The sequence below is a fragment of the Sarcophilus harrisii genome, chromosome 3 (assembly GCF_902635505.1).
Source record: "Sarcophilus harrisii chromosome 3, mSarHar1.11, whole genome shotgun sequence".
In the NCBI taxonomy this organism is placed as follows: Eukaryota; Metazoa; Chordata; class Mammalia; order Dasyuromorphia; family Dasyuridae; genus Sarcophilus; species Sarcophilus harrisii.
The window spans coordinates 572,607,766-572,625,873 of record NC_045428.1 but is presented as its reverse complement, the minus strand read 5'-3'; the positions used below and the strand labels follow the sequence as shown (position 1 = coordinate 572,625,873).

Here is an 18,108-nt window from a genome sequence, read left to right as displayed (position 1 = left end):
TATTAAAGTCTTCTTTTTCTATTGTGTTACTAAGTCTTCTTGTAGCTCAGATGTTTATTAATTTGGATGTTAAAGCATTTGGGATGTATAAATTTATTATTGATATTGGTTTGTCATCTATAGTTCATTTCAACCTAATGTAGTTTCCTTATTTATCCTCTTTCAGTTTTTGAATGTTTGTTTTTGCTTTGTCAGGTAGTATAATTGCAACTCCTACTTTTTTGGATTCCTATTGATTCATGATAATTTTTTTTCACATCCCTTCAGTTTTATTTTATGTGTACTATATGAGCTATACTATATGTGTACTATACTATGAGTGTACTATATGTGAGCTATAAAAGTTAGTTTTATTTTTTTCCCATTTGTCACTAATATTAGTTTTTCCCAACTTGTGATCCCTTCCCTTTTTATGGTGCATAAAAACCACGTTACTTCAGTTACTTTAACTTAATGTTTTTTAAGATGACATTATTCCCACCAGCTCTTTTCCCTTCACCTCTGAAGTCCTTTCTTATTTATTATCCTTTCCCTTTGAGGTTTTATTAGTTATTTTTTCTTTCCTGCTTTTTTTCTGGTTACATAATTCTTCCTCCCTTTTTCCCCTCTCAGTCAACAACAACAAAACACTGATTCACCTGTAGGTAGATTTTCACCAGATTCTGTCCTTAATTTTCCCATTCACCTCTTCATTATTATCTCCACCAGACTTTTGTCTTTACCTCATCTCATTTAAAATAAAATTTCTTAGTGATCACTCTGCTGTCAGTGTTGCTATTGCTGTCCTTGGCTGCTGGATTTATTCACCCTTTTGCATTTCCATTATCTGAGAATGTTTGAGAAGCAGATCATGTTTTTATTTCTGTTTTTCTTTCTAACAGTGTTTTAAACATATCTTTATTATTATATGTTGGGTTTTTTTTTTTTTTTTTTTCATTTATGATTAAGCTCTGATATATAGGGTAGGTGACCCTGGACCACATTCTGAACTTCATTTTTCTTTGGAAGAATTACTGCATTTTCTGATCTGATATTATTAAAATATCCTTTTCTTTGGATTTGAAGGTGTTTCTCCTGGTCACTTGCAGAACTTGTTTCTGAACTGAATTGTTAATTTAACCATTATGTGTCTTGGAGGTTATAGCGTCGGGGTTTTTTCTGGAGACAATCTATGAATTTTTTCAAATGGTTCTTTGTTTTCTATGTTCCAATGTTCTGGGCAGGCAATTCTCTTTTATTACTTATTGAATTATGGTGCTCAGGATTGTCATATTCTTCTTGGAGACCTATGATCCTTAAACTGTCTCTGTCTTTAAGATCTCTGTGTTTTGCTCACAAGATGAAAATATTTTCTTTTAATGCCATTGTTATTGGCTTCTAGATTGTCCTTTACTTCTGTGAATTTGCATTCCCAATCAATTGTTCTCTCTTTTATTTGATGAAATGCCATCCGAGATGCCATTTTTTTATTCTGGTCATTATTTTTGCTATTCAGACCATAAAATTATACTCTTGTAATTCTCATTGCTCTTTTGAACCATCAGGAATAGCGTGTTGTAGTTCCATGTTTTTCTCAAATTTCATAAAGTCCTCTGTTTCATCAAGTATTGGGTCATTTCCCATAGTATTTATTCAGAGATATTGGAATTCATTCATTTGATTTAAGAGGCCACATTTCCTTCCGTTAGCATTTTTCCTGTTGATTTATTTGCTTACATTCAAGGTTTTGGGGTTTTCTTCTTAGATCTTTGATAATTTTAGTCTTCCTCATCCCCTTCTGCTCCTCTATTGCTCACTTTTTGATTCTTTCCCCTTTCTTGGAGGTTTCCAAGGGGGCAAGATCTCAGAGTGTCTCAGCCTCTTCCCATGCTGGGCAATTCATTTTTCACCAGACCTGGTTCTGCTCCAAGTGGACAGAACTGACCTCAGCTGGATGCTGAACTCTCCCTCAGATTTAGTGTTACAAAGCCCTTCTCACATGCTTAATGCCCTTCCTGGTGTCCTATTGAGCTCTGTCCTTTCCTCAGGTCTCTAGCCTGGCAATGGCAATTCAGAGTTGTCACACTGGTACTATGGGGTTGATTTCTATAGTTTGGGTCTCTGAGGGCTGAAAGAAGGGCGAGATATAGGAGAGTGTTGAGCTGCATTTGAAGCTCAGACAAATGTCCTGTTCCTTTCCCTGTTTTTTTCTGCTCTCTTGAAGAGGTAGGTCTCAGTTCATGGTTTTTTTGTTTTTGTTTTTTTTTTAAACCTTTCTTTTTGAGGTGATTCAAGGCAATTCCAATAGGCTTGTGATGGAAAGAGCTATTCACACCCAGAGAGAAGACATTGGAGAATAAATGTGGATAAAAACGTAGTATTTTCACCTTTTGTTATTGTTTGTTTGGTTTTTTCCTTTCTCATGGTTTTCCCTTTTGATCTTATTTTTCTTTTGCAGTGATGTAATATGATTTTGTGGTCCCGCAATTTTAGGGGGGGGACTTCTGTTTTAACAATAAATTGGTAGTCCTAAATCTTCTAGTTTTGGAATCTGCCTCAGGAACCTTCCTATACCCAATCTGTCTGACCACTCCTTAATCAGATAGCTTCTGGCTTCAGGAAACTCTCACAGATCAAATTCTTGAGGCAAGAGTGAATAAGACCACTCCTCTACTCATTGTCGACTGGTAATCTTGTCAGTAATAATCTGGTCAACCAAGAACCACTCCTTCCTACCTATGAGCCACATAATTAGCATAGCCATGATTGAAAGCTGGATAAATGTATATGTTGCTTCTGTTTCTCTGCTGAATTCCCTTACAATTCAGTCCACTTTGTAATGCTTTGCCCCTTGATTAGGAGATGGGTTCAAGCTGACAAATTCTTTTGAGGTACCTTGCGACACTGGTCTGAAACCCCAAACTTTTGGGATCCCCCCTTCCCAACCTCAAAAGCAGCATGACCAATGTGGAAATATGTTTAGAAGAATTCCACATGTTTAATCTATATTGGATTACTTGCTATTTAAGGGAGGGGGAGAAATGAGGAGGGAGAAAAATTTGGAACACAAGGTTTTGCAAGGATGAATGTTGAAAATTATCTCTGTATTCATTTTGAAAAATAAAAAAAAAAAACTTTTAAAAAACCTTTTCTTTTGGATTCAGTGTGCTCTAGAATTGGGCTTGTTAAAACTTTATCCACTTACAATCCCTTTTGACCTGAGAAATTTTTGTGTGGCCCTGGGTACGTAGGTTTATAAAGTAGGTATACAAATCAAATACTTGCTGATAAGAAATTATGATTTCATGTCACCCACATTTAGTTGAGACCCCAAATTGGGGTTATAAGCCATAATTTAAGAAGCTGGGTTCTAGAATACTATTTACAAGCACAAATAGAAATCAGAGAAATCATAAATAAGGATCCCTGTGAGCCAAACAGTAACTTGAAAACCATGTTAATATTATGTTGTTTTAGCTCATTTTGGTTTACTTTATTAAATGCTTTCTAATTCCATTTAATCCTAGTTCAGGCAGCATTCAGAAATGCTTTGGGCTTCATACAACCCGAAAGTCACATAGTTGACCTGTTCTGAGATTATCAAAACAGTTGCTGATGCTTTATCTTTAGTGTTGATTTCTGTTTTGGAGAATTTTCAGAATTCTTGGGAATTAGAGAGAAATTCTCTTTCTCCATCTTGTTGGTCACATGGCTTCGAAGTCTGTTTTACTCTATTCTGTTCGATGATGTTCTAGATTCTATTCTATCCACCACATGAAGCTGCCTCTCTAGTGTGGTGGGTAGATCTTGTTCCTGGCAGCCAAAAGACCTGGCTTTTACTTTATAGCTCAGTCATTGACCCTTTGGGTCATCTCTCTCTCTGGTCCTTATCTGTAAAATAGGGCTAATAGAAGGAAGCTAGATGGCACAGTGGAGAGAATACCAGTCCTGAAGTCAGGAGAACCCGAGTTCAAATATGACTTCAGACACTTAACACTTCCTAGGTGTGATCCTGGACAAGTCACACAAAGGAAAAAAAGAAAAAATTGGGCTAATAATCTTTGATACCTCACAAGGTTGTTTCAAGGAAATAATTAGACTCCTGTTCCCCTTCCCCATATCTGATCTAATTTTCTTTTTCCTAGAAGTTGTCCTTTCAAATTGTGGTGGGTCAAGGAAAGGAGAAAAAGAAATCTTTGGTTTGTCATTTAAGAGGGGAGGAGGTTGTCCATATTTGCAAAGCCAGTGTGAATCCATTGCTGAAACATCCCTACTCCCCAGTGTGACCTTGTATTGGAGGGCCTGTTAGCCTAAATTGTGTGTGTATGTGATGTGTTGTGTGTTTGTAGGGACTAATTGGCTCCTGCAGGTTTTTAGAGCTAATGGGGAAATGGCTCCCAAAAATGATCGTGTGAGGATAGGACCACCCCTCTTCCTGTATCTCTCCATCCCAGAAATTGTATAATTATAACAATGGCCATTACTACAGGATCATAGATTTAAACCTGGAAGAGACTTTACTAGCTACCGAGTTCAATACCCTCATTTTAAAAATGAGAAGACTGAAGCATGGAGAGATGAATAATAATACAACCTAGCATTTATATAGGACTTCACAAATTTTATCCTCCCAACAATCCTGGAAACTAAGTGAATATCTCCATTTTACCAATAAGAAATAAACCGATTAAATGATTTACCCTGGATTATACAGCTTTTAAATATTGGAGTTGAACTTTGGTCTTCTAACTCCTGAGCCAGTGTTCTATTGACCACATCCCCTAGCTGCCATTTATCATCTCATGTTCTCAGCTTGCTACAGTAGACTTGCCCTTGAGATGAAGTCCTTGACTGAGTTCTCTAGAGTTCCTCCACTCCGTATTATTTCTGATTTGTTTTGTTTTGCTAGGATTTGGATAATAGGCTTATTATGCCCTCTAGGCATTCACTGTCCCACTAGTATTAGATGAGGAAGGTTATAAACCCAGGATATAGAGCTTGGAGTTCTTCCCCCAATAATGACAAAACAATCAGTCTGAGAGACCTTGATCATATCCGCTAGATTAACAGTTAAGGAGCAGAAAGCTAACCCCCTAGGCCAGTACCCCTCTTCTCTAAGGAGAGCAGTGGGCCCCAACTGTCTTGTTTCCCTTCCTGAAAGGAAGTCTCCTTTGGACGGGGGGGGGGGAAGAGACTAGATATCTACTCTGCCTCCCTCCGAGACACACAACCCTTTTTACACAGATGAGCCTACTTTGTATTTTCCAGAAGCCCAGCAGCCAAAGCTCAGCCCCTAGCTATCTTCATCACCCAATGTGGCGCAACATTTCTGATCAAGCCTTTCCTCCCTGAGCCGCTGGAGAAATCCATAGGACAGAAACATTTGCAATTTTGCAACCCCAAGAGTACTTAGCCCTTCCCTTTTCAGCCAAATCCCACTGGGGTTAGTCCCCTAATTGCCCTATAGCTGAGCAAATGGCCCTCCTGGCACTACTTGAACTAATCTGAGGTAAGGAGATGGAGCAAAAGAGGTGGAGTGGATTTAAATTCCCCCAGGACCTGCCCCCATTCCCTATCTCTCATCCTTAAACTCCTAAAATCAACCAGTCTTTCCCACCTAGTTCTCTGATCTTCTTAGGCTGTTAATCCTATTCTCCTATCATTATTAGCCCTCTTTCCTTTTTCAGATGGGCAGAGGTAACCAGATTATCTTCATTTAATCTGAGGACACTATCCCTGCCCCAGGCGACCTGGACCCACCATCTTCCCCAACGTGGTCTTTGAACCAAGGTGTCTGCCTCCCAGTACAGCTTCTTCCCTGCACAACCCCGCCCCGCCACAGTCCAGACCTCAGGCCCCTCTTGGACATGTTTAAGTGCCTCCCTCCTCCCTTCAGATATGATCCCTTTCTTGTTTCCTTAGAAACTCTCAGCTTCCCTAGGCAGGGTCACTTTGAGGGAATCTAATGAGTTGGATTCAGAGAGCACTAATCTGGCCTGAATGAAATTCAAGGTCCAGGATCCAGATAATCCCAAACCTCCCAGTGTGGAGCTGCCCAGGAAGGGCAGGGAGACACGGTTCAGCACCACGGAGAGGGAAAGGCTGATTTAGGCTGTCTCCCTAGTCCTAGATCCGACTGGTAAACTCTCCAACACGTTAACAATTGTGAACAGAAAAATCACCAGTCTCGGTAAGGACCCTTGGCACAACTCACACCTAAGGCAAGAATCCCTCCTACAACATCCCCAAGGAATCATGCCCTTTGATTTCCTCTTCCAGGGTTTGTCCTTCCATAAAGCCACAACTTCTTGGTTCCAGGCTTTGCCCAATGGAGTCCAACAGAATAAGACTCATTTTCTCTGTTCCAGACTTTCAAATACTTATCTAGAACATTTACTCTCAAGCCTCCTCTTCTCTCACCTCAACTCCTAGGGTTTGCTGTATGGTGCTGAGGGCCTACCCAATAAAAGGGGTTAGTTGTCAGACCATCAGCTTCTTGGGGCAGATCTTTATTTTTGTCTCTATTCCCAGGCCTCAAATTGCTTGGCACACAGTAGACAGTGAGCCTTTTCAAACAAGAATCTGTTGAAGGAACTGGTAATCTAGAACCTGGAGACGAAGGCTGCCATGAGTGCGGAATTCCTCGGATTGTTTGGCCAGCAAGGGCAAAACCAGGAATAATCATTCACATGAGTCCCCCTCCACTAGGGGTCTTTAACATAAGTTAATTGACCTCTCACTGGGCATGTTGTAGAGGCGATTCTGGGTCAGGAACCCCTGAGGATGTTCATTACATTTATCTGGAGAATGGGTTAGCTAGGGTGTGTCGATGAATGAAGTTTTGCTCCGATCAGCTGCCCTGGTTTCTCCCTTCCCAATTCCATCTTCCCTGATCCCATATCTGGAAATCCCTTGCCTTAGCAAGCATTGCAAGCCAGTGGAAAGTGTCGATGATTGACAATCCCACCTTTTTTTTTTGTTCTGGTGGCAAGCCCTGAAAGCTCTTAGAAGTCAAAGTTAAGCTTAAATCTCCACGAAGCCTTCTCAGGGCAGGATCAACTCATCTCTCTGGCCCCAAGAGCCTTTAAATGTGGCCTCTGCCTCCCACTAGTATCTCCTCCCTAAGAGCAGAAACCCGGAGAACAGATCACCTTTGTACCCTAAGGGGATGCTGCAAGCCACTCGATGATCCCAGGGCTTACCATCTAGTAAACTGCCCCGGTTTCCCCCTCTAACTTTCAGGACAACTCCTGCCCACAGAGGGCTTCCAACACTGGCTCTCACCTTCCCTGAAGGCCTTTGGACAAGTCACTGCTCTTCTGGAAGCCTGGGTCTCTGGACAGGGCTACTTCAATAGAATCCACTAAATAAGCGCAAGATGGAGCCCCAACCAGCGTCCCAGAGCTCGGAAGGCGTGTCAGAGATCTGTTCTGCCACAGCAGGGACCGAGGGGGAATCATAAGGTGATAGTTTCAGACCCGAAGGGTCACTGAAGCCACGTGTGGCCTTTATATGGCGGTCTCGAGGTCCCCCCCACCCAGCCCCAGGGAATCAGAACCTTTGTCTGCCCGGGGCCGGGGAAAGCCCCAAGCCATCGGTCTTGGCGGACACTTCATGGAAAGGTCTGAGGGTCCCAAACAAAGACGCCAACAAGGACTCAGTTATAAATACACTGTTTGCTGAGGGGCCTGTTAGAGGTGAGAAGGATCGCTCTGTACACAGATGATCAATATAAGAGACGCTGATTGACCAGACTGGACAGACAGAGACAGACATACAGACATCTTGTACTCTCCCCCCACCCGCCCAGCAGAGCATGGCACGGGGAGCCCCTCGATCATGTCCTGGGTTCGGTAACACTTGGTCAGCGGGCAAGATGGCTGGCGAGGGGCAGGTCCTCCATCGGGAGGGGGTGCCGAGTGCCAGTCGATGCCCTCAGAGCAGGAAGAGGGGCATCTTGGAATGGGCGCTTGTGGCTTGAAGTCCCTGGAAGAGACCAAAGTAGGCAGAGGTCTCCTCACACGTCGCTCAGGGCCTGGGGAAGAGAGCAAGGAGGATCATGGGAGAGGAGCCGAAAGGTCAGAGGGTAGAGGGTGAAGAAGTAGAGGGCCAGAAGAGCCCACACAAGAGGTGGGGTCTTTCCATCTTTCTTCCTGAGGTCCATCAACTTGAATTTGGAGCTAGACGTAATTGAGAGGACCCCCTGTCCCATCCAACCTCCCTCATTTCATGGAAGAGTCAATCGGAGAAATCACTGGCCCAAGATTGCCTGGGGAAGTTGACGGCAGAGCTGGGAATTAGAACTCAGACCCTATGAGCACCTGCCGCTGCTGCCGCTGGGGACCCTGGGCGTTACCTTGCGGGCAAACTCGGGCAGCACAAAGGCTGCGCGGTGGACGTCCGAGTTATAGTATTTGAGGCTCATTTTCTCAACTTGCTCCTGGCTCAGCTGCTGCACTGGCTCCCGGAAGTTGGTGCTCTGAGTGGGAAACGGGTGGGGGAGTCAGGGCCTCAGTCCTCCGCCCCCAAAACCCCCCGGTGTTCCATCAACTCCCGCCGCCCAGCCAAGCTCCCCGCACTTCAGGGAAATTGAGGCCCGATGCGTGGGGTGCATGGGGATGGATGCATCCAGGCGGCCTCTTAGTCTCAGAGATGAGGAAATTGGTGCCCACATATTGCAGAAGAGGCTCTGGGAGGACACAGGTGAGCAGGTGAGACGGGAAGGAGAGAAAGGTGGAAGGGGGCAGGAAGGGAAGAGAAGACCAGAGGATTCTGGGTACGATCTGGGGCCAAAAAAGGCCCTGGCCGAGAGCAGGGGGCAGACCCAGGCTGCCTGCCCAAGCTCTCATCTTACAGACTGGACAGGAGGGATTACGACAAGTTACTCAAGCCCATCCAGGATTCTGGGCCTCAGTTGGAGCCAGCTGGATCCCCTGGCTTCTGGCGCACTGTCCGGGCTGCCCAGCTTGCCAGCTATGACATGGGGGCCCAGAGAGAGCAGGCAGCCCAGGGGCCCAGCGATCGATTCCCAGGCCCCAGCTCCCCGAACCCCCTGGCCTTTCTGTGCCGTGTCCCAGGAACAGCAGCTTCCTTCTCCTGCCTCTCTGGCTGACCCGAAGAGCCCCGGGGGTGGCAAGAGCAGTGAGGTCTGGGGCTTACCGGGGTCTTGCTGCAGAGCATGAAGCCAATCTGGCCGCTGGGGTAGGTGGGGATGGTGCAGTAGGCGTATTCCACAACGGGGAACAGAGACTTGCAGAAGTGACGCATCTCCTTGATGAGGTCCAGATGCAGCCATTGGCACTCACCTGGGGGATGGGGGGGAGTGAGATGGGCTCCCTTGGGAGAGGGGGAGAGAGAAGGGGGGGGGGGAGGGGGTCACCTGGGGATGGGGAAAGCAGGGGGAGGAGAGGTCGCCTTGTCAGGGAGAGAGCTCACCCAGGCCATGCTGGGACTGCAGCCATGTCACTGAAGCCATCTCCGCCCCAATGCTGAGCCTTCCCAAGGGACCTGAAGCTTGGAGCTAGGAAGGCTCAGACTCCAGCTCCCTCATTTTACAAAGAGGTGCCCGCATCCTACCCGCTGCACTGGACACTAGCCTCGTGCGCAGGGAGATAGGCAGTGGGGTTGGGGTTCCCGGGGCCTGTGGGGCCACACTCTCCCGGAGCTCACCCTGACAGCACAGGATCCCGTCGTCCTTCAGCGCTGTCTTCATCAGCTGGTAATAAGACTCTTTGAACAAACTCTCGGCAGGACCTGACACAGGAGACAAGCCAGAGATGCCCACGCTTGCCAGTACCTGCCCGGAGTGGGGGAGCCAGGGAGGCAACGAGGGCTGAGGAAGGGGAAAGATCTACCCTAGTCTGAGGTCGGGGAGCCAAGGCCGCCCCTCCGGAGAAAGGCCAAGGGCAGGACTTGGGCAGAAGCCCAGGGGTGGGGGAGATAGTGGCCCCCCCCGGAGCCACTGCCCAGGCTGGGCCTGCTTCTCTGGGCCCCACCTCCCTTCCTGAGGGAGAGGGCTGAGTTCTTGGCCGGGGACCCCTTCTGCCCCCTCCCCGGGCTCCATCGCTATTCCAGTGCAGCACCCAGCTCGGGGGAGACAAGGCCGGCTTCTGCTCACCCATGGGATCCGAGGAGTCGGTGATGATCACGTCGAAGGCGTCCTGATTCTGCTGCATGAACTCGAACCCGTCCCGAACGTGCAAGGTCAGCTTCGGGCTGGAGTAGCCCACAGCCATACCCGGCAAGTACTTCTTAGAGACCTGGATCACGTCCTGGGACACAGGGCAGGGTCTCAGTCCCCACAGCGCCAGCCCCTCCCTCCAGACTCCAGACAACAAGCCAATCCTCGGGCCAAGCCACACAAGGGCCCCCACGAAAGAGGGAGGGAGCCCCCTGGAGCCGGCGGCTGCACCTGTGCACACGCAGGTACACACGGGCCGCCGCAGTGTGAATATGAGAGTACAGGAGCCTCCCGGCTGACACGCTGTCACACACGTGCAAAACCCATGGGCCCCCAGCCAACACGCTGCTGTGCTCGTGGAGACAAAAACCCAGGAAATCAGGAGAGTCCCGGGGGAGGAAGAGAACTTCCTCCGGGGGCTGTGGGGGCCTGGGTGGGGGAGAAGGGCTCAGGGTTATCCAGTTGCCCACTGAGCATGGAATGTGCTTCCTATGGGCTGGGCTCGATGCGGTTCCAAGATGGAAGTGAAACCCTTCCCGCTCTCGGGCACTGCCATCCTGGGGGGGGGGGGGGCGCGCTACGTGCCCACCTTAAGCACACCCAGACTTGGACAGAGTGCTCCTTGTGGGAGCCCTCCCACTTCTACGGGGCTTTAAAGAGCACACCATAGCCCTGGTAACCTCGGGGGCAGGCTCTATCATCCCTATTTTATAGATGAGGAGATGACATGTCCAGAGCCTCAAAGCCAGTGAGTGACGCAGGATTCAAACTCGGCCCTTGCCGATTCCGAGTCTGGCACTGGGCCCACTATGACCCCTGGATACCTTTGGTGACTACAAGCTTGTTTTGGGGGGGGGAAGGGAGAGGGGGAATGTTCCTGGCCCAGAGAACAGCCTCAGGGTGGGGGCATTCCAGGTCAATCTGGAGGGAAACTACAGAGCTTCAACTCAACAGCCCATATGCTGAGCTAGTAAGTGGTGGGACCGGGATGTGAAATCAGGGCTTTTGACCCAATTCCCAACATGTTTTCAATTCTCAAGCCCAAAACAGAGGAAACAAAAAACTGACTGTTCCACCCACCACCTTCCCCTGCCCAGCCAGCAATGGGCAGGGCTCACCCTTCAGCCACCATCAGGTGATGCTACGGCCTAGGCCCAGCCCAGGATTAGAAGATGAACAAGAATTCAGAGAAAGGGACCGGAGCTGACTCATCCTCCCCAACTCCTGAGGCAGCAAAGATCCAGCCAAGCTGGTTTCTTGGAGAGAAAACCTTGGGGAATTCAAAGGAACTTGCCCCCACCCCGCAACCCAATCCCCAGGTGATCCTGAGCAAGTCATTTCTTTGCTCCAATCTTAAGACTGTGGAGAGAGTCAGGGATGGGGAGACCAGAAGTCTCACCTCTGATGGTTACTAGGGGTGATCCCTGGGAAAACCTCTCACCGCCCCAGTCCTCAAAAGGGCCAATAATCCCACCTCGGGTGTGGCAAGGATCCAGTGAGATAAAACCCTGTGCAACCTTAAAAACAAGCTCTAAAACGTCAATTGTTCCCCAGACAGACCAGGTGAATTCAGTTTCCTAACTGCCTCAATACAACCCTGTGGATGGCCCATTCTTCATGTCCACCACCATTAATCCTCTCCCCAGTGGCTATTTCCACAGACATCCCAAATTACCTCGTACTTTGGGGAAATATAAAAAGCCTTTTCAGTTCAGCTGAAAAATATTAAGAAACATCCCAAGTTTAGGCATGTCCCTTTTGGGAATTTTGTAAAAGGTCTTGGGGAAAGGGCACAGAGCAAGGCAAACAAACTCAGGGCAGTCAATATCTTTGCGGATTAAGGGACACAATCACAAGGGAGATTACTCTGCTTACTCCAAAAAGGAGTGGCCAAAGGAGTTAAGTAATCTTAAGATAGTTTATTGTTCTTTTATTTCATTATTAATATTATTTTTTAAGTGTGGGACTCAAAAGGACACAATTTCAAATCCCATTTCTGACACTTCCCAGCTGTGTGACCCTGGGCAAGTCTTGCCTCAGTTTCCTCAAGTGTAAAACAAGCTGGAGAAGGAAATGGCCAACCACGAGCCGTGTGATCCCAGATAAGTCACTTTACCCTGTCTGCTCTAGTTTCCCCATCTGTAAAATGAGCTGGAGAAGGAAATGATCAACCACTCCAGAGTCTCGGCCAAGAAAACCCCAAATAGGGTTACAGAGAGTAAGATGCAACAAAAATAACTGAACAACAGCCCTTCCTGACTCCAGGTCCACTGGAACCCGAATGAATGGCAGAGCACAATACTGCCCTTGGTTTTGCACATCATCGCCCCAGTGGAACCTAAGTTTATTGTGGCCTTTTTCGGTTGTTGTTGCATCCTGTATGCTGTGACCCAGCACACAGGGAAGCCCCTAGGCCTTGCTGACTGGCTGCCGGAGCCACGGAGGCCTGGGGGAAGTCCCGGGGCTGTAGCGGTTCAGCTCCCAAAGGATATGCTGAGGGAAGGACAAGAGGGACTCGTGATCGGCCCATTTCTCTCCCAGGAAGGTCACTTACCTCGTCAATCTCACACTGGACCACTGACTCCACGGATGGATGCTTCACCACTTCCCGAAGGACACCCCCGTCCCCACCACCAATGATTAGCACCTGGAAGGAGAGGCATAAAAATGGGAGGGGAAGGGGACAAATGTGGGTCTCCAAGGGCAAAGCCTCAGATCCACGCCCTCCAGCAGGAACCTGGGCCCAGCAGGGCAAGTGCCTTACTCTATCTCTGCTTACAGGCAGCCCCCTTGGCTACCCAGGCCCCGGAGTTCCGTAAGCAAACCAGAGCCAGCAAGCCCAGCCCACCCCCGGACCTTTGGAGATGGAGTGGGGGAGGGGGCTGCTGCTCAGGGGGCCCTGGATCTTCTCATTTCACTGACTCACCTCCCTACCAGGCAATGAGTCAGGAGGCCCCGGAAGCAGCACGCTACCCCGGAGCAAGGGCGCTGATGCTCAGTGGGAGCCCTGCCCTAAGCCAGGCTGCAGAATCCCTCCCACTCCTCAGTGCCAGAGCCCGGCCTGGGACACGCTGCTCTGGACCCATCTCTGCCACTTCCTCTGTGACCACGGGCACACCTCTTAACCCGGACTTTCAGTTCCCTCCCTTGCCAAGCAGCCGATTCCAGGCCCGAGGACGAAGCGGGTCGTCCTCCGGGCAGAGGCGGCGGGCATAGGGTGCAGACCCAGCCGGGGCACTAAGCTTGTATGTGACAGGCTCAGCTTTTCTCTTTTTCTCCAGGGAAGTGGAAAGAAAGACATTTTTCATTGAAAAGCAGAATAAGACCCAAGACCCCGGGAGTCTGGCTTCTAGTTTCCCCTCCAGGTCTCAGTCCAGGCCCCAGTCAGAGTGGGGAAGGATGCCTTTCAGGTATCAGTTAGACTGGGGTCCCTTCCAGCTCTCAGGTTCTGTGACATCTAACCCTGTGTCCATTTTACAGGAGAAGAAAATGAGACCCAGAGAAGGGAGTGACAAGTCCAAGTTAACCCTCCAAAGCTCAGAAGAACTGATCTTGATCTTGGCTAGAGCCCCTCAGTACAAACCGCCTGTAGCTCCTTCATGAAAGTCAGTTTTCCCTCAGTTTCCTCAAGTGTCCAGGGGAAAGGGGGGAGAGGTGTCAGACGAGGTGATTTGCAAGGTCTCTCCTGAGAGTGATCCTGCCCTCCTGTACACCAGACCTGCTGTCAGGCCCTGGAAGAAGACTGGGGGCCGGCCTCTCTCCACAGGCTACCTGGCCTTGGGGTGGTGATGGAAGGGGCTTAAACCTTCTCCCTCTCCCTCCCAGCTTGCTTTTCTGTACAGTCTTCCCCATTAGAAGGACAGCTGCTTGAGGACAGGACCTGTCTTTCTTTCTCTTTATCTCTGTATTGTGCATTCAGCACAAGGCCTGGCACACAGCAAGCACTTAATAAATGCTCAATGACTATCAGGCCTGGGATAGCCCCCAACTTCATCCTTCCATATTCTCTCTCCCTGATCCGGAGTCACATGAGCAGAAGATGGAAATGCTTCTGGAGATCCTGGAGCTGGGAAAGCAGGCAAGGGGGCTGTCTGGATGCCCCCACAAGTGGGATGGGCAGCTGCCGCCTCTCTACCTCCCAAAGAAGCCACCGTGACCTCCAGCTGCATTAAGAGGCAGAGAATTCAGAAACAAGGAGGCAAGTGTCCCCTCTGCCCCACCAGACTAGGGTTGGAGTCGAGCTTTCATTACTGAGGACACCTGTGGTGATCCAAGGTGATCACAAGCATTTATTAAGCTGCTGAAGGGAGATGACAAAACTCTGGGGATGTTGATCCTGAAGAAGAGAGGACTGTGGGAAGAGGCATCAGAGCTGCCTTTGAGGATTTGGCAAAGGCTGTTGGAGGGAAGAGGAATTCCTCTAGGTCCCTTTGGACCCCAGGGAACAGAAGTAGGTTGTAGACACCAATTTAATCTTGATGCCAGATTTGCTTTTTTCCCCCCTCAGGAGATAGTGAGCCCATTTGGCTGGGCCCATTTCATTTTCAACAAGATCAAGCTGAACTTTCAAGAAGTTAGGTAATTTTCCCAAGATCTCACAAGTAACGTTAAGCAGTATAGCCAAGATTTGAAGCAGGGGTTAATTCATTGGCTCCAAAGCCAGTATTTTCTCCCCGGTCCTACAAGTAAAGGCTGAAACATCACTGGGTGGCTGGGTACAGGTTGGCCGAGACGGCCACTCGATTCCCATCCGGCTCCGAGATCCTAAACTCCACAGACACATCTATTCCTGATGTTCAGGATGGCCCAGAAGGAAGTCAGATCCTGAGCCAACACAGACATCAAACAAGGTACGAAAAGTTCTTAAGTAAACACAGAGCAAGCTCTGTCCCACAATGTTTGCTGAATGAGAAACTGGTAAATTCAGACCATGGCCTGGCAAGTCACTGAAATCTCTCGATCTCGATTTCTTCATTTGTCAAAAGTGGAGATCATCAGAGATCCCCTCTAGTTCTAAATCAATGACCCTTGATCTATAGTTCCCCTTATAAGGGTCCAGATCTGACTCAACCAGCAGGCTAAATTCTCTTTCCCCCTCGGATTATGTAATTTCATTTGGAAAGAATATTTTGAAAAGTGGGGAAGAGTGAGTCTTTCCATTTTACCGTAAGAGGTCCCCCTCTTAATTGCATTAGGAGGGTTTCTGAGAGGGCCCAGGTGCTCAGAGTCCCTGCTCAGACTCTCAGAACCCTAGATCTCTCCCAGATATTGGCCCTTCTCTTCTGCTGGGAGAATGGGGTGAACGGCCCCAGAAACCAGAGTTGGGTCCTGAGCAACCTGCTGAGAGGGCAGTAGGTTAGTCTGTAAGTCTGGGTTCTAGGCTCTCCTTAATAGGTCTACAACCACCCGGAGCTGGATAGTGAGAGATTCATAAGGTCACGGAATCCCAAGAGCTGGAAGGAACTTTGGACACAATCTGGTGAGACCTGGTGTGATGAGGTGATTTGCTGAGGATCACGCTGGCGGGGAAGAACTGAGAGAGAACCAGAGACTGGGTCCTCAGGAGTCCAGAGTCAGCTCTCTTCCTGTTAACTGCAGGGATGGGGGAACACCCTCTCGCCCACCCCACACAGGGGCTCATGCACGCTGGCCCGTTACCTTTCGTGGGCTGGGATGGCTGCACAGGGGCAAGTTGGCAATCATCTCCTGGTACGAGAACTCATCCCTCTCTGTGCACTGGATGACTCCATCCAGCACCAAGACGTTGCCGTAGGTTTTACTGCAGAAGCGCCGCCCCCCCCCCCAAGGAAAGCGTGTCAGGGGCCACAGGGGCACCTCAGTGATACACAGAAAGCAGACCCCCTCCATCCCTCCCTGCCCCTCCCCCCTGCCCCCCAAGACAACTACTTCACTTCCCTGGGAGTTTTGACAAACAGCTGCCAGCTGGTCCCGGGTAGGACCAGCAAACGTGGCAGGTCTCTAAGCCGCGTGGGCCTGGGCTACCCCCTAGCACAGGAGTTCGATGCTTCCAGCCCCGAGCTTTCTCCACCACACCCCCCCCCCCCCTCCCGCCTTTGTAGAGGTAAAAAGAGCCTTTAAGGGGAATGGCTTTAAAAGCTGGTAAAGGGGAAAGGAAGGAGAGGGAGGAAAAAGGGAGAAAAGAAAAGAAAAGAAAGAAAATGGGGCGAAAGGGAAAAGGAGGTGGGCTAAAAGGGAACCCAAGGGGAGGGGAGGGGGGAGGGTCTGAGGGATTGGGGAGGGGGAAGATGAAATGGGAGGTGGCCGGTGGGAGCGGGGAGGAGGAAGAACCCGGGGGTAGGAGAAAGAACTCGGAGCCAAGGAGAAAACGGGTGCGGGAGGGGGGGGAGAAGCAGCAGCAGCGCAGCTTGGGAGGCAGAGGGGGGAGCGGGGCTGGGATGGACGCGGATGGGCAGAGCCGGGGACGGAGGGGAGCGGGCTTGGGAGCAGTGGGGAGCGCGCAGGGAAGGGGCGGCGGAGGGAGAAGGGGCCAGTCCCGCCAGGCGGAGGGACGGGGCCAGGCCGGGCCGGGCGGGCGGGGGAAGGTGGGAGCCTGGCCCCGGCGGGGCTGGAGAGCGGAGGAGGGCCGCGGTACCTGCGGAAGACCAGGATCTCCTGGTAGCGGGAGCGCTGGTGGTGGAGGAGCTCGTCCACCTGCAGGGACATGGCCTGGCCAGGCCACAGGCTGCACGTCTCCCGGAACCAGCCCTCGCGGATGGCGGGGGGTCCGGGCTCCATGGCGGGGCCGGGGGATGCGAAGGCCGCGGCGGCCGCAGGACAACGGGGCCAGCAGCGAGCGCCCGTCTGCCCTCCCGCCAGCCCGCGCCGCAGCCTAACCCGGGGGCCCGGCCCGGCCAGCGTTCGGGGGCGGGGGCGTCCCGGGGCGGGCCACCCGCCGAGGAGCCGGCCGCGGGCCAACCAGCTAGTCTGGAAGGGACCCGGGCCCCGCGCACGCCTATTGGTCCGCGGGCCTGCACTCGGGCGCCTAGTGGCTGGAGCGGGCTGTCCGTCAGCGCTAGCACGTTTGTCTGCCTGCTTCGGTGGGGCCACGTGGGGGCCGGAGGGGAAAGCAGGTGGGCTCCGGGAGCGGGACCCTGTCCGGGCTTCCGCGTCCCGAGGCCGGGGCCGGCCAGCCCGGCCCCGCCAGCTCCCAGGCCGGGCGGCGGGCGCCCCGAGCACCCCGGAGGCAGCCCCCGTGCTTCAGCGGGTGGGAACCCGGAGCCAGAGCTCGATTGGCCGGCCTCCCGCACCCCTTCAGGCCTTGGGCCTTGGCCCAGCCCGGACCGGCTGCAACACTTAGTGGTGCTTATCGAGGCCGCTGCGGGCACCGCGCCCAGGAATGTGGCCCGTGCCGGGCTGGGGGGGGAGGGGAAACGGAGTTTGTTTTCCCGGAACCGGGAAGGGGCCGGGCTTCCCCTGGCTTGCCTCCTCCCGCCCGGTGGCCAGGGGGGAGGCGCCCGCTCCGGACTCGGCCCCCGGCACCAAGGAGAAATGGGCCCAGCTCCCCGCCGGGGGAGGGAGGGGGAGGACGGTTACCCAAAGGATTTATCCCTGATGGGTGGGGGTAGTGGGCTGCTTCTCCTGCCTAAACATAATCGAGCCCTGCAACTTCAGCGGAAAAAATTAAAAAAACAGCCGATTTTCCCCCTCCCACCTCCTCCCGTTGAGATTCGTCGAGAGCTTTGCCCACGTGGGGACGCATAATTGGGGGTGTTTGTTTGGAAATGATGCTCAAGTCCCCTAAATGAGCGTTTCTAATTTTACCACCAGTATTCTGGAAGAGGAAAAATACATCCATACATATTCAACACCAAAAGAGATCATATTTTTTTGATAAACCGGCTTTTCCCTTGGAAACCTTTTGCTTTTTGAAAGCCCAAAAACTTCTCAGAAACAGAAAATTAAAATGTTAATTGAAAACATGCAATTAC

The 18,108-nt window shown here is 50.6% G+C and overlaps 1 protein-coding gene across 1 annotated transcript; it reads right to left on the bottom strand.

The window, feature by feature from the left end:
- Positions 1–7,636: 7,636 nt before the first annotated feature.
- On the bottom strand, positions 7,637–17,044 carry SRM (spermidine synthase). The gene is made up of 8 exons (XM_031962871.1): positions 16,773–17,044; positions 15,818–15,938; positions 12,714–12,806; positions 10,097–10,250; positions 9,649–9,732; positions 9,139–9,284; positions 8,336–8,458; positions 7,637–8,014 (listed from the first exon to the last, which is right to left on the bottom strand). The coding sequence occupies exons 1-8, from the start codon at positions 16,913–16,915 to the stop codon at positions 7,997–7,999; spliced, it is 882 nt and encodes a 293-aa protein (XP_031818731.1). The 5' UTR covers positions 16,916–17,044; the 3' UTR covers positions 7,637–7,996.
- Between the last annotated feature and the right edge of the window lie 1,064 nt (positions 17,045–18,108).

Bases quoted from the DNA above. Each gene is read 5' to 3' on its own strand.
- SRM (XM_031962871.1), bottom strand. From the start codon at position 16,915: ATGGAGCCCGGACCCCCCGCCATCCGCGAGGGCTGGTTCCGGGAGACG. The intron at 15,939-16,772 runs GTACCGCGGCCC...GCGCTTCTGCAG, and splicing joins GAGATCCTGGTCTTCCGCAG to TAAAACCTACGGCAACGTCT. The intron at 12,807-15,817 runs GTAACGGGCCAG...CTCTCCTTCCAG, and splicing joins GCCATCCCAGCCCACGAAAG to GTGCTAATCATTGGTGGTGG.